At 32.0% G+C, this 14197-nt stretch overlaps 1 protein-coding gene across 1 annotated transcript; it reads right to left on the bottom strand.

Moving 5' to 3' along the window:
• Positions 1-3961: 3961 nt before the first annotated feature.
• LOC114369355 (probable lysine-specific demethylase ELF6) lies at positions 3962-13865 on the bottom strand. The gene is made up of 8 exons (XM_028326575.1): positions 13756-13865; positions 12343-13624; positions 11926-12004; positions 11680-11747; positions 10340-10490; positions 8908-9443; positions 8218-8409; positions 3962-6951 (listed from the first exon to the last, which is right to left on the bottom strand). Exons 2-8 carry the CDS (start codon positions 13499-13501, stop codon positions 4523-4525), a joined length of 4614 nt encoding a protein of 1537 aa, XP_028182376.1. The 5' UTR covers positions 13502-13624; positions 13756-13865; the 3' UTR covers positions 3962-4522.
• Positions 13866-14197: the final 332 nt, after the last annotated feature.

Raw genomic sequence — 14197 nt, forward strand, 5'->3', positions numbered from 1 at the left:
CTTCGTAGAGCAAGAGAAAGGGCTTTGTTGTTTTTCGAGATAGCCATAGTAGTCTTGAAATCGATCAGTGGTGCATGCTACAACCTTCACCACCTATATACGTATTTATACTAGTGGATGCTTGATAATTGTATGTATTGGAAAATAATACTTCAACACCTAATAAGGCTAATATGTTGTTAGTTAGATAACTACTCTATCTTTTTTATTTATAAGACTCAAATTTAAAATGATATTTATTTATATTTTATTAGATTTAATATATAATGTTTATTATATTAATTATTTTTGAATTAAAAATACCCTTAATTAAAAGAAGAGAGAAAACATATTAACAAATAATTAGAAGAAAGAGGGAAATTATTGACAAACATAATTTTAATAAAATTATAAATTTAAGATAAATTTATTATTATCAACTAAATTCACTCTTTTCTTTAATGTTAATGAATTAGAAATTGAATCTTATAAATATGATGATAAAATATGTTTTTATAAGTGATAGGAAGAAAGATAGAGAGAAATAATGTGTTCTAATTAATTAAGTGTTTAGTAAAAATAGGTATTTAAATATCATTGCTCAATTATATTATTTTGATCCTTCAACACCTTATTATTTTAAACACTCTACCAATATCTTTTTATTAATCTTTGGAAAATGATTCTTGAACATTAAAAGGATATAGACATCTTGAGATAACAAGAGATGAGAGATAAATAATTAATAAGATTAATGATAGAGATCAAATGAAGAGAAATAAAAGACATTGGTGTAGTACGTGTAAATTATGAATGTTCAAATATCATTACTTTTTATTTTTATCATCTTATGATATCTATATTTTTATTTTTTTTCTCTCTCACTGCATATATGTTGAATACTGAATAGCATTGTGGTGGTGTCATGTATTTTTTTTTTTCCATTCGGATATTATCTCAGCTTGGCATGCATGCATACCAAAATGTATTTGGACTATTTTTTAAGTTCATTTCCTTATGAACCACGTGCACGGTATAAATAAAGTCTATTTTATGGTAAGTTGACGTTTATATTATTTAATGTAACGTTAACGTCAACTTAAAATGGAGGGTTACGTTTGTTAAATAACAGAACAAATATATGACTTTTAAAATATTAATTTAGGATTAATAAATTTCCAACATTAAATTTGTGGGATCCATCAAAATTTATAATTTTCAACAAATTTAATGAAAAGAGTTTTTTTTTTCTTATATGTATAAAAACAATGAAAAAAGTGTTAGAAATAGAATGTTATTAGAAAGAGTGTTATTGGTATTTTTTTAAAACTTAATTAACGAAAAAAAAATACTTGTAAAAACACAGACTATCCTTATTCCTTACATCTTTCCAATGAAGTGAAGAAAAAAAAAAACACTATCCTTACATCCTTTTCATCTTAAATTGAAGAACATGTATTTACCCCTAATTCTCCGGGTCACCGTATACGAGATACTACATCTACAACTAATAATGTTTGTAAACATATAAAAAATGGGTATAAAAGTTATATCCTTTACACAATTGGGTGTAACTTACTTGGTACACCCTGAGTTTGTGACATAAATTTGATTTTCGTAAAATGCAAATTTAAGAAAGATATAAGAATTTTTAATATATGACTAAATCATCAACCAAAATTAGTCATATAATTGATATTAAAATACAAAACTTGTAAAAATATCTCATAATCCCACTGAAAAGTCAAAGTCTATGGTGGTCACAAAGTTATATCCTTTTATAATGTCTGTATTTTCTGATCTTTGTAATATTTTATAAAAAAAATAAGTTAAATAAAAAATACATTTAATATCTCAAAAATACAAAGAATAATTAATATTTTATTTACTTAGTCTATAAAAATATTAATTAATAAAAAGATCTCATAAGGAGATTTGAGATTTTTTTATCCATAGAAATTAAACATGATACCAGAATATTTATAATACTCACATACCATACTCAATCAATTGAGTTAAACTTATAAAGATTTGGGATTATCTTAAAAGGATATAGAAGATAAAATATGGATTTTACTTTAAGTTTAAAATAGAATATATATATATATATATATATATATATATATATATATATATATATATATATATATATATATATATATATATATATATATAGTTAAACATAAAATTACAAAATAATATATTTAAATTTTATTAAAAGCTGCATCAAGTTTTTTTTAGTTAAAAGCAAAAAACTAAAACGTGAACAAACCCTAATATTATATTTAATTTCAAATATAAACTTTAAGCTAGTTTTCAATTTTTCAGCTGAGACCTAGTTTATAGCCGATAAGTTTTCAGCTAATTTATATTTTCAAAAGCAAAAACAATTTTTACTTACAGCGTTTTAAAATATATATTATCAAATATTTATGATTAGTATAACACAGTAGTGATTAAAAGTAGCTATTTATATCAAAAAATATTTTTAGATTATATTATAAAAACCGGTACGTATTTTAATTATTACGATCACCTTTCATTTCCCATGAAACTCTATCTTGTTTTCAACACATCCAAAGAAATTAAGTACTCATTTATGTTCAACATGAAAAATAATTTTTAAGTGTTTTGGAAACAACTTGAGATCGATTATCTTTATCTTCTCAGATGACTCCCCAGCTTTGTCAATCTATGGAGAGGGTAGGTTAAAAGGATGGATATTAAAATTGTAGGGAGCATTATCAGTACATGAAATTAAATGATAATACATGGCAAGTATACTTACACCTGTTTATTTGTTTTGTATATCTTACATTATCCTGACAGTGGATACTAGGTTAAAATTAAAGTTTATAAATTATATCGGAACTATATAATAATTTTGCCCATGTTCGCATAATCTAACATTATTATCCTGACAAAGGATATTAGGTTACAAATGTTTGTAAATTATATCGGAACTATATAATAATTTTGCCCGAGTTGGCTTAATCTAGCATTACTAGTTATGTATACATATATTTATTTTATTATTGTGAATTTTTTTAGATTACAAGTATATTTTATTAGAAGCAATCTCATTCCAATCAAATAAAACTATTTTAAAAGATAATTTTTTTTTTTCGAATACTTAACACTGACACATACTTAAAACTTGAACTCAATACTTTTAGTTAAACGCAAGGATTATGCACTCAATAGAATTTTATTATTGTGAATGCTAACAATTATGAATGGATTTCGAGTATTGCAATTAGCATTAATATATTAACTAAACATGATTTTATTGTGTATTTTTTCAATAAAATCGTGTTTATATGATCGAATAAGGTATTTCCCAAAAAACAAAATTTAAGCACACGTGGGTGTCAATAGAAATTTTGGGAGTGAGAATAGAAGCCCCCTAATTTTAAAACACATTTGATTTAATTTTCATAAATCCAAACCATGACATCCCCCATTGGTCTAGCATTTAGAGAGCTCATGAGCCCTTCTGTGTTATTATGCTCTTCAACCTATTTGGTCAGCGCCAAGTTTATGTTACTCGTTGGTTATCTAATCATCTGTCTAGATAATTAATCATCGTTAACTTTTTAAGTAGAATTTGACATAAATATATTCACAATTTAAATTAAAATAATTGCAGTAGGCGAAGAATAGAAGATCATACTATAACACAAGTCCTAATTTGCATATTCATACATCTACGCAACCAGAAATTAATCAGATTTTTTGCCCAAGTAATCATTAAAAGGTTGAATGGGACAAAAAGGTAAAAAAAAAAAAACTCATATACCCAAGAATCAATCAATATGCTAACTTATTTTGTTAAAAATTCTGAACAAAGGAAAAAAAAAACTAGTTAAGCAATTTTCATATACACCTTATAGGAGTGAATTTTATTAATTGACACATTTTGGTGAAAATTGCACAGGATAAAATTGGAAAAAAAATCAAACTAATGAAAAACACCGTAAAAGGGTAGACAACCAAATTAGAATATGCAGTGTCAACCGAATGTTTAACCACTGAATTTACTAGCGAAGAGGGTAGAGTACATACAATCATTGAGAGCACATACCTTGTTTTTACTCTCAACTTTCTTGTCCCCCTTAATAATAAATAATGTTAATCCAAAGTAATATACAGCCCTAATGAACAATTATATATCCTGAAAGATCAAGGTCCTATCAACTGCTTCAAAAGAACCATAAGTACAGGCAATCAACAAAAGCTATCATAGGCATGACCAACCAACATGATGCAGCTTCCTAGGGAGAGTTTTCCCTCCTTTAGAGGATGTTGCTAGATCTGAATTCTAGTAAGAGAGAAAGATCAAAACTCTCTGAAGTTACCAACTCTAACTGCCTTCGAATGAATTGGATATTGTGCACCTACAAAACAACCATTCTATCCTAACTTTACAACTAACCAGAATGCTTATGGTCAGACATGACTCTATGCCTCACTTTTACCAATCTAACTGCAAATATGCACATGTTGCGAGAACAAAAAGTTAACAAATGAATATTATATCTTCTCAAGCAGGAGGTTTCACATGGTGCCCCGTTTTCCGTCTGTGCCTGCTAAAATCTGATACAAACCTGAAAGAAAGGCCACATCCCTCGACCTTGCAGTGATAAGGCTTCTCCCCAGTATGTACGCGAATATGCTCTGTCCTTGCCCAAGCCCACTTGAATGACATGGAACAACCTTTCCATGGGCACTTAAGGGGCCTCTCATCATCATGAACACGCTGGTGAAGTAAAGCATATTTGTGGGAGCTGAACTTCTTACCACACCCTTCATGTGGGCAAAGGTTTCGTTTATGCAGTAGTAACTCAGCCTTAGTCTTGAAACTCATTTGGCAACCATCAAGGTCACACTTATGGGGCTTTTTAACATCATCCTTTTTATTTTTGTGAGGAACCAAACCTTCAGAAGATCTCCTTGCCCTTTTAGCCACCTGATTTTCCTTGTCAACTTGGTTGATTTCCACCCCACTTTTGTCAGTGGCAATCTTCCCAGCTCTTGGCCTCAACCCCTCACACGGACTTCTAATAAAGTTGTCAATATTGGATTGATTCTTCGTTGTATTTTTCACTTTTCTCTTTTTATTCTTCCTGGCATTTGATCTGGGAACTGCTGTAGTCAACTCGCAGCTTTCCAGCTCCCTATTATCTTTTGACAAATTGGCTTTGATTCCATTTATGTTTTCTGTAACACAGCTCTCTTTCTCAATTTTAGAACATTCCTGGATTGATGAAGAGTCATCTATCGATGTATCTGTGCCAGAGCAAAATTCCTCATCAATTATACTCACTGACTGGATTTCCGTTTCTTTTTCTTTATCTGAAATCAATTGAATACAGGAGTCTTTAGGATAGGTTTCCACTAAAACTTCAGAACATCCTAATTCTGATGAAGTTACACATTTATTTTCACCTTTTGCAACATAGCTAGAAACAGGTTCCACATTAATTTTATTCATATTTTCAATCTGGCACTGCTCCACAGACTTTGGAATCACTTCATCATTCAACCCTTCAGCATATTCCCCTCTTGTAATTGTTGAAACAAGAGTTGACTGATTTATTTCTTTTCTGCTATCTTTTCCACCCTGAGTTTCATGTTGCATCTCATAATCCAAGACTATGGTATTATGCAAGTCTGCAGAAGCATAAAGCTCTCTTTGAACTTCACAAACTTCTTTTAGAGTATGTTCGCTAATTGGTCTGTCATCAATTAGAGGTTCCTTGTCCCTTTCGCTTAAAGAATCAATTTCTTCCTCAGTTGTCTTTTCTAGGAAAATAGGACTGCTAATTTTTTCTGCAGTATAATTATTATTTGGACTTCCAAAACTTCCAACCACAGATGCCAGGGTAGATTGATTTACCAATGAAGCAGGTGATAAAGCAGCTTCCTCATTGTTGCTTTTGCAGGTAGACTGATATTCTTGATGCCCTTCACCATTCAAAATTAAGCTATTACACCTGCTATCGATGATAATTGCTTCTGTAATTTCAGAAATTCTAATCATTTCAATATTTCTATCAGTTGCATTTGTAAGTGAGCTAGAACATTTCTTGTCCTGACAACCTTGGCTCTCCTTGCCACATATTTCTGAGACACTGGTATTGCAATGCATCTTAGAATGACCGAGTGTTAAATCATTATTTCTGTCTACATCTGATTCCTGTATGGTTTGCTTCTCAATCTCTGCTCCAACTTCTTCAGTCATTAAAGTATGATCAGGAATGGAATTGGAAGGTTGCGGTTTAGCATCGTTTAATCTCGTGCTAGCAGGCATTTCAGCAATCTGGATTTCAGGATGTATTGGAGACATTTTGGTAGAAGCAGAGACACATGACAATGCATAATCACTCCTGAAATTCTTAGCTTCAAGATCAGTTTTAGAAAAACAATTATTATGATCCCCATTCAAAGTAGCTGACAAATTTTTGGACTTCTCTTGGAATTCACTGACCATGCTTGCTACAGGGAAACACCTTTGCTTTGACTTGAACTTCCTTCTTGAATATTGAAGTAGCTTCTTTTCAGCAGGGGAGTCATCTATTCTTCCATAAAACCGATCCTCCTTCTTTCTCTCAATACTGTCACACGGTTTAGTCTGAGCCAAACAACTTGACCTTTTTGATCGAGATCTCCGTGATTGCCAATTTAAAGCTAAAGATTTTGAAGCAAGGCATTTATCATACAACAGCGTCCCTAGTATCCAAGGAACTTGTTTAGATGGAGAGTTATTTCTTGCATGGACACAATTCCGTAGGTTAATGCCTAGTTTAGATGTCCAGTCTTCACATTCATCATGTTCTTCACCATCAATTGCCAGATCTATCAAAGTCAAATTTTCTGGGGATGCAGTATCTAATGGAACCTCATTATAATCAAAAGCACTATGTATCTCTTCCGCAACTGCCCTGGCATGTGCCTTTATTTTCTGGTAGTCTACAAAAATGCAGAAAAGTATAAAAAAATAAATATATTAAATATTTGAAACACAGATTTATGCTTTTCATTGTTTCTAGAGTTATAAAATAAAACTTGCATTTCTATAACTGATAACAAAAATTGATATAAACATGGATTGCAGCACAAGTTATATATTGATCAACAGCTGACTTGTGCACATGGATTCCATCTCTATTAGACCCTGCAGAAAGTATATTGTTTATGCAGGGAATGGAGAGGAGAAACTTGAGAATGAATAATCTTAACTTGACATTGATTCAATGTGATACAAAATAACAGCATTATTTCTTATGTATATTCTTTTTATCAGAAAAAATAACAAAATCTTATTTATAATAAATAAGATCATTTAGACTAGTCCTTAATAAAATAAGGAAACGACATCAACAACAAAAGTCTAATCCCACTATATGAGGTAAGCTACATGGATCACACAACATTCAGCTCATTTAAAGACTAAATCTTCAAAGATATTATTCACCATAAGAATTCTCTTAACAACTTTCTTATAGCGGCGCAGTCCAGTCACCCCCAAAAATGCTATACCAGAGCAGTGAGGTGGGTGGAGCGATGAGAAATGAAACACAAATCGAAGAGGGAAAGGGTGACCAAAATTTGTTATGGCCAACAAAACAGTGAAAGCCAGCAATTGAAAAACAGAATATACCAAACAAAAGAGTTCCAGACTTTAGGAACTCAACAGCAATAAAGTGATGAGACAGGTTATGGAGAATGGTATTATTTTGTAAAGTCAGGGATTAACAGAGGGTTGAAAAACCTCAGGGACTAAAATGCCCAAGTCATAATTTTGAGGATTAATTTGAGGGTTTACTCATGTTTAGGGTTTAGCTAGGGAAAGAAGAAAAGGAGAAAAATGGGACCAGCTAATCGATATTAATCTGATGTGCTAAGACGTGATACAAAAAACAAAAAATTAGCCTTCATTTATGTTATAATACTATAATTATATCCTAATTAAATAAGGAAAAAAATCATGAAATATGGAAACCACTTCTAAGATATCATCCAAGATGCAAGATATTCCAAGATACATCAACAAACCCTATATAGCTGAAACTTTGGTCAGATTGTTATATCCAAGAGCCACAAGTTTTCCTTACTAAATTGAAGTTGAAAGCAGCAGAAAACAGAAAGGCATACATCTCTTGCAAAATTAGATATTGATTTTACCCAACTATTACAGAATGAAAATGCAAACATATTTGCAATCTGCAAACTAACCTGAATGGCAAATTATAAGCACATTGGCTCCACCTTTGCTCTGCAACATCTCAAATATTTGAACAGCATGCTCCAGGCAGAAAATCCGAGGCCTCAAAAACTTACTGGAGGTGTTCCAACATTTATTGCACTTGTTTAATGATTGATCTGGCAACTCCTTTACTGATGAAAGTTCGGAAACAGAAAGATCCCCTGAAGAACAGATCACATAGTAACTCATTTCAATATTAAGTGTCATCTGATTGGCAAAGTAAAGGACTACCTCAAAAAGTTCAACCTACATTTTTATCAAATATGTTTTGGTCATCATGTCAGTTTCAGTAATTTCATAAATATAAAAAAGGAAAATGCAAATCAAAATGGTAAATAGTTGATATAATCATTTTTCATTATTTTTCACCTAATCATGAGTAAAGGAGTATGTCATTAATAAATTTCATCTTTAGCCTTTTAAAAAAATGAGATAAGGAGTATACTGAATTTCCAGTAAATGCAAGAGAATAAAAAAATATTTTGGTTCATTATTTCATAGAAGAAATAAGGCGTTGTTCATCTACCTTCGCACATCCATAGTAGTTGACAAGCTCAATTTTACCACTAAACACAAAAAAGGCATAAAAACCTACAAATGAAAATGTGATAGAGAATAAATATAAATATAGACAATATGACAAAGTACGAAGGCATTACTTGAGATGGAACTATGAACGCAAGCAGTAGAGTCTGGAGAGGAAACTTGAACTAGATGATTATCAGGAAGAAGTTCCATTATCAATTTCTCGGTTGGTTGTATCACAGTCATAAATGGAAAACCAAGGATTCCACAACCCACACAAGCCAATGCTCCTGAATCAGTTTGGAAGTGACATGGAAGATCATCACCACCAAGATCTAAATTAGTCAAATTCTCCATATACAAACTCATTTCATCAAGCAGATAATGACCACTCTTTTCTGCAGAACTAATATTTGACATATGTGCCATAGAGGATCCAGTAGTAGAAGTTAAATCAGGCAACTGAAAATCTTTGCTGGAATCAGGCAGTAAATCAGCATTCCATAAAACAGCTTTTTTAGTTGCTTCCTTCCCAAGAAGAATGGATAGAAGCTTGTTTTCCTGCAGCATGTCTTCTATAAAAGCCTGTTTTACTAAAAACTCCCTCTCTTCTTTCTGACGGTCTCTTAGACGAGAACTACGCACGCCAGGTAATAGTGTTCTTGGCACTCTATTAAATGAACATATCATCAGGAGGAATAAAAATTATGTAAGACATTAGAAACCTAGATAAAAGCAAAATACATGTTGCAAATTGCAATAATGCTTCTGAATGTTAGAACAATCTTTGTGATAGAAAAACAAGAAATGGAGATGGATCTATATTTATATCTGTACAATCTAAAAGCCAACAGAAAGATTCCACTTCAAGATCAAATTGAACCAAATATATATTACATTTTTAATCCAAAATATCTCTCAAAACTGTTTTATATGAACATTAAATATAGGCAAGTCTGTTACAGATTATAAAAAAAAGTGATTCTGATATAAAACAATCTAGTGATTATTTTTTTGGAGATTCTAAAAAAATAAAAAATAAAAAACAAAAAGCTAATTTATGTTTGTTTACAATCATAAAAATCACTTAAAAAAACTGATTTTATTATGAGAAGCTGTTCAAAATAGCTTTTGATTTTAATTAAATTTTAGATTCTTTTCAACTGTTGATTATTTTGATAAATTGAAACAAACAAATGAAAACCTGAAATTATTATTTTAAAAAATTTATTCTTTTACAAGAAAAGCTGTAACAAACAGGCCCATAAGCTGATAAAGCCCCAAACATCTCTATTTTGAAATTTGAATACGGTTATGGTAACAGCAAAGGACTTATAATATTACCATCCATTCATGTCATTAAACAACTGGTGCAATAATTAATTAAAAATCACCAACGGCAATCACAAATAGTTATAAGTTAAAACTGATTATCACCAGCTTTTATAGGTAAGTAGGATATAATTGAAAAGAAACAAGAGGTAATTATTGATTGAAATGATAATATAATCTCCATACAGCAGTATAGTATCTATGTATACAAGCAGTGGTGGAAGATTAGCTTACCTTGAAATAAAAGACATGGTCAGTAAGTAAAGCAGTTGCTGATGGGAAAGCATGGGAAGATAGTTCATTGCAGCTCTGCGTACTGCAGCTTCCTTAGCTACTCTAAGCCATTGTGGAGTTCCAAAGTTAGCAGCTTCCCCACAGTTAAAACCTTGATTTCACCAAATGGTATATAAAATAAGAATTATGTTGACAATTGAAGAGAAAGAGACCTAACAAGACAGTATAGGGTGGATAAAAAAAGTAGTGTGTTTCTAAGATCCCATGGGCAGATAAAAGCTTTTTCTTTACTATTGATGCCATGATTAAAATTTAAAATCAACCACTATGTGGTTAAAATGGTTCCTAGTAAAAAGTTCCAAGCCAAGAAAAGAAGCGGAGAAAACAAATCCAGAGGAAAATTAAAGAGTAAAGACTAAAGAAAAACAGAACAAACAAATTATCTTTATGCAGTGAATAAGACATCAACCCTCTGAATGCACAACTTTCAAAAAAACTGCACTTTTTTCAGTATCCTCTTCTATCTTTCTCTCCAGATATCTTACACAGTTTCTTAAGTTTATCTCATCAAATTACATTCTTTAAAATACTATATTAATTCCATACATTAGCAGTACATAGTTATAAGAAGGTAGCATTGGTTAGCCAAAAAAGAGTGGGATATCCAAAAGAAGCAACAGAGTACCATGTTTTATCTTTAGTTATGTAATATGGGGTGGCTTTTGAGACGATATTAATTTTTTATGTGCCAATCCCATATCTTGTCATATTGTATCCTAATTTTAAAGAAATGTAATATCCCAGTATTGTACCAGTATCATAGTTCATAGTTATCCATAATAGCATATGTAGAAGATGTCTGATATGTTTCATTTATCCCTGTACTCCCGTAGTGAAACATATCTTAATTCATTGCTCATCAAAAAATATTGGGCACACACTAGCTTTAACTAATTAATTTTATAATCACCAACCAATCAAAGGATATATGAATGACTGGCATATTTTAGTTTTAACTATATCTTTTCAGAATGCATGGCCAAAAAACTTTCCCTCACATTTAAAAAAATAAAAATGCTCATTATTCTACTTATCAAGAACCACAGAGTATATATTGATATTCTAAAATTCAACCGATAAAACATTTTAAGAAACACTGGCATTTTTAATTGTAGTCTTCAATATGCATGTAAATTCTTCATGTACCACATGTCAAACAGATCTCTGTAGCACAAATTGCAGAAAGACCTGTACAATCAATCCATCAATCATAGACTAAACACCTACAACACCAGTTTTCCGCAAATATTAGGAACGTGCGTAAACTTCAAAACAATTACCATGGCTGAATCCTACATGATAAGCTCTTGGAAAAGTCACAACAAATTCACCAGGGTGCTGAGTTAACCTAGAAAGGAAAGACACCACATACATAAGTTTGAAGTTCAAGAAAGAGAATGGGATATTCGGCAGAAATGCCAGCAACAACCTCTAACTACATATTTTAAATAATAATAAGTTGTAAGCATATAATTTAACATCACAAGATATTCATAACATAAAAGAATATATGTTAAGCAACTGACCTGCAACAAGGAATCCCAGATGCAACAATTACCTCAGGTGATAAAAGAGTCGTTTTCTCACCCAAAAGTTTCAAAGCAGCTGGCAAGAAAAGAAACTGTACTTGAGTTACAAATACACTGTGGAAGTTATAGCAGTCAACCACCTTAAGAATAAAATGGATCAACTAAAAGGAAACAAAAATGAGTCAATGAGATGATCAGGTTTGAATTCAAACAAAAAAAATTCTGATCATCCTCATATAAGATAAATATTCACAGGAGTGGATGTTAAAAAGGCAGGCATATATGCAAACAGGAGACCCATTTACTAGCAAATATAAGAAAAAATGGCTATAAATCACTACACACTTTTCTTAATATGTCATGCCAAACATATAGATCAAACGTAATCAGGTAATAGTCAAGGCATTCACATACCTAAGTGATCAATGTTACCACTATAACCCTCAGTGCGGATGACTTCCTCAAAAGCAAAGGCATAATCTCCAGGAACAGCATACCAGGTCTTTGATGAGCCAGTGTGAAGAAAATTCATGCTGTGAAGCTCATGATCCTCTACATGCCAAGCAAACCAACTGAACAGCATACCAATGTATACCATAGGTGACGTGACACCAGGAATATCATCAGGCATAAAACGTGTTAGTGAGCCAGACGAGCGTGCAATAACTTGCAAGTTCCAAGGACTGTTTGAAAGCTTCCAACCAGCAGTGCCTTGCATTTCATTGCTGGCATCTGAACTCTTTTCCTTAGAAGATTGTGAATCATCATTTGATGAAAATGTTGACACAGTTGTACTTGATTTGGCCATCTGCAAACATGTGTCCGAATGACTTTGGACAGAAGCAACCTTGGTCTCATCGGTTTGGGTATCTCTTACGCAACCCGTTTCAGTTTGTTTACAATCAGAGCTATCTAGCCTACTCTTATAATAAGTCCTTTTCCTTTGCCTTCTATGACTATAATGAAATTGACCCTTGGACTCTTCAAAAGCAGACCCAGGAACGTCATTTGCATACTCTACATATATAGGCTTCTCTAAAGTTGCCTTCCAAAACATAGACTCTATAACCAGAGGAGAAACATCCTTCACCGATCCTAGCACACTTTTCGCAAAAGACTTCGATTTAGACTCAAACTGCTCCAGAGTATAAGCCTCCCCACTTTGCCATACTTGCTTATGAACACCTGACAGTGGATTCTGAACTGTCCCTTTGGCTTTTTTCACACTCTGACTCTGCCCCAGTTCTTGATGCCTTGTAGTAAACACGGCTCGCAACACCCCGTCACTACTACCATCCCCAGAACTGGTTTTCGATGAATTACAAACACCTAATGAACTATTATCTGGACCAAAATCAGGGCACTTCAAGAGTGACCTATTCAAATTGGAAAAAACGTATTTTTTTGAAGGTTTGGGAAACGGTGGGATAATCTTACAAATCCCAAAGTTGGCAGCTTCCTTCTCAATCTTCGAAATATAAGCAATTGGGTCGGCAAATTCAGTGTCTGTAGGGCGAAATTCCGGAGCCAGGGGCAACCCTTTCAGCCAATTGGGGATTTCAACACTACCCATTACATGAAAGTAAAAAATAAAAAAGGAAAATTGAAGATTTGAAACAGCAATGCAAGTTGGAGCAGGAGGCTAATTCTACTCAATCACGTGCAGCGGTAGTGTCCATTGAGATTTTCAAAAACCCTAAAAATGGGTAAGAGATTTGGTGAATTTTTTGCATAAAATTGAAGCAATTGGAAAAACTATAAGGTCATGAATTGAGCAAAATAGCGAAATGCAAAGTGAAAATTGAAGGAAGAAGTGAATTGGAGAACCTGTAACTGCATGGTACTGTGCATGATTTCGCCCTTCATAGTTCGAAGTTCAAACCCACCGTATAATTTTTGGAGAGAGAAAGAGAACGGTGGTTTTCGTTTATGTTATGACTTGTGAGTGACATTGTCTATCCGCTCATGTTAGTCCTCTCCTGCTTACTCGGCTAATTTGCACCGCAGGTACTCAGCAATCATATTAAATATTAATAGTTAATACTAATTATTAATCACTAATTATTATTTTGGTTTATACATTTATGAGATAAATATTTTTTTATAGTAGAATTATTTTGGACATATAAATAATATATTTTAAATTTATAATGAACAGTTTAAATTATAATACAAGATTATCTTCAGTTACTGACATATTAAAAAAAACTATTAAAATTTAATTTATAGACAAAAAATAAAATAAAACACGGTATTTTGCGAGAGAAAA

Source organism: Glycine soja, chromosome 10 (assembly GCF_004193775.1).
Source record: "Glycine soja cultivar W05 chromosome 10, ASM419377v2, whole genome shotgun sequence".
NCBI lineage: Eukaryota > Viridiplantae > Streptophyta > Magnoliopsida > Fabales > Fabaceae > Glycine > Glycine soja.

Coding starts and splice junctions, on each gene's coding strand:
- LOC114369355 (XM_028326575.1), bottom strand. CDS start 13,501: ATGGGTAGTGTTGAAATCCCCAATTGGCTGAAAGGGTTGCCCCTGGCT. Junction 9,444..10,339: donor ACCATGTCTTTTATTTCAAG/GTAAGCTAATCT, acceptor TTCATTTAATAG/AGTGCCAAGAACACTATTAC. Junction 6,952..8,217: donor GCTTATAATTTGCCATTCAG/GTTAGTTTGCAG, acceptor GCATTTTTGTAG/ACTACCAGAAAATAAAGGCA.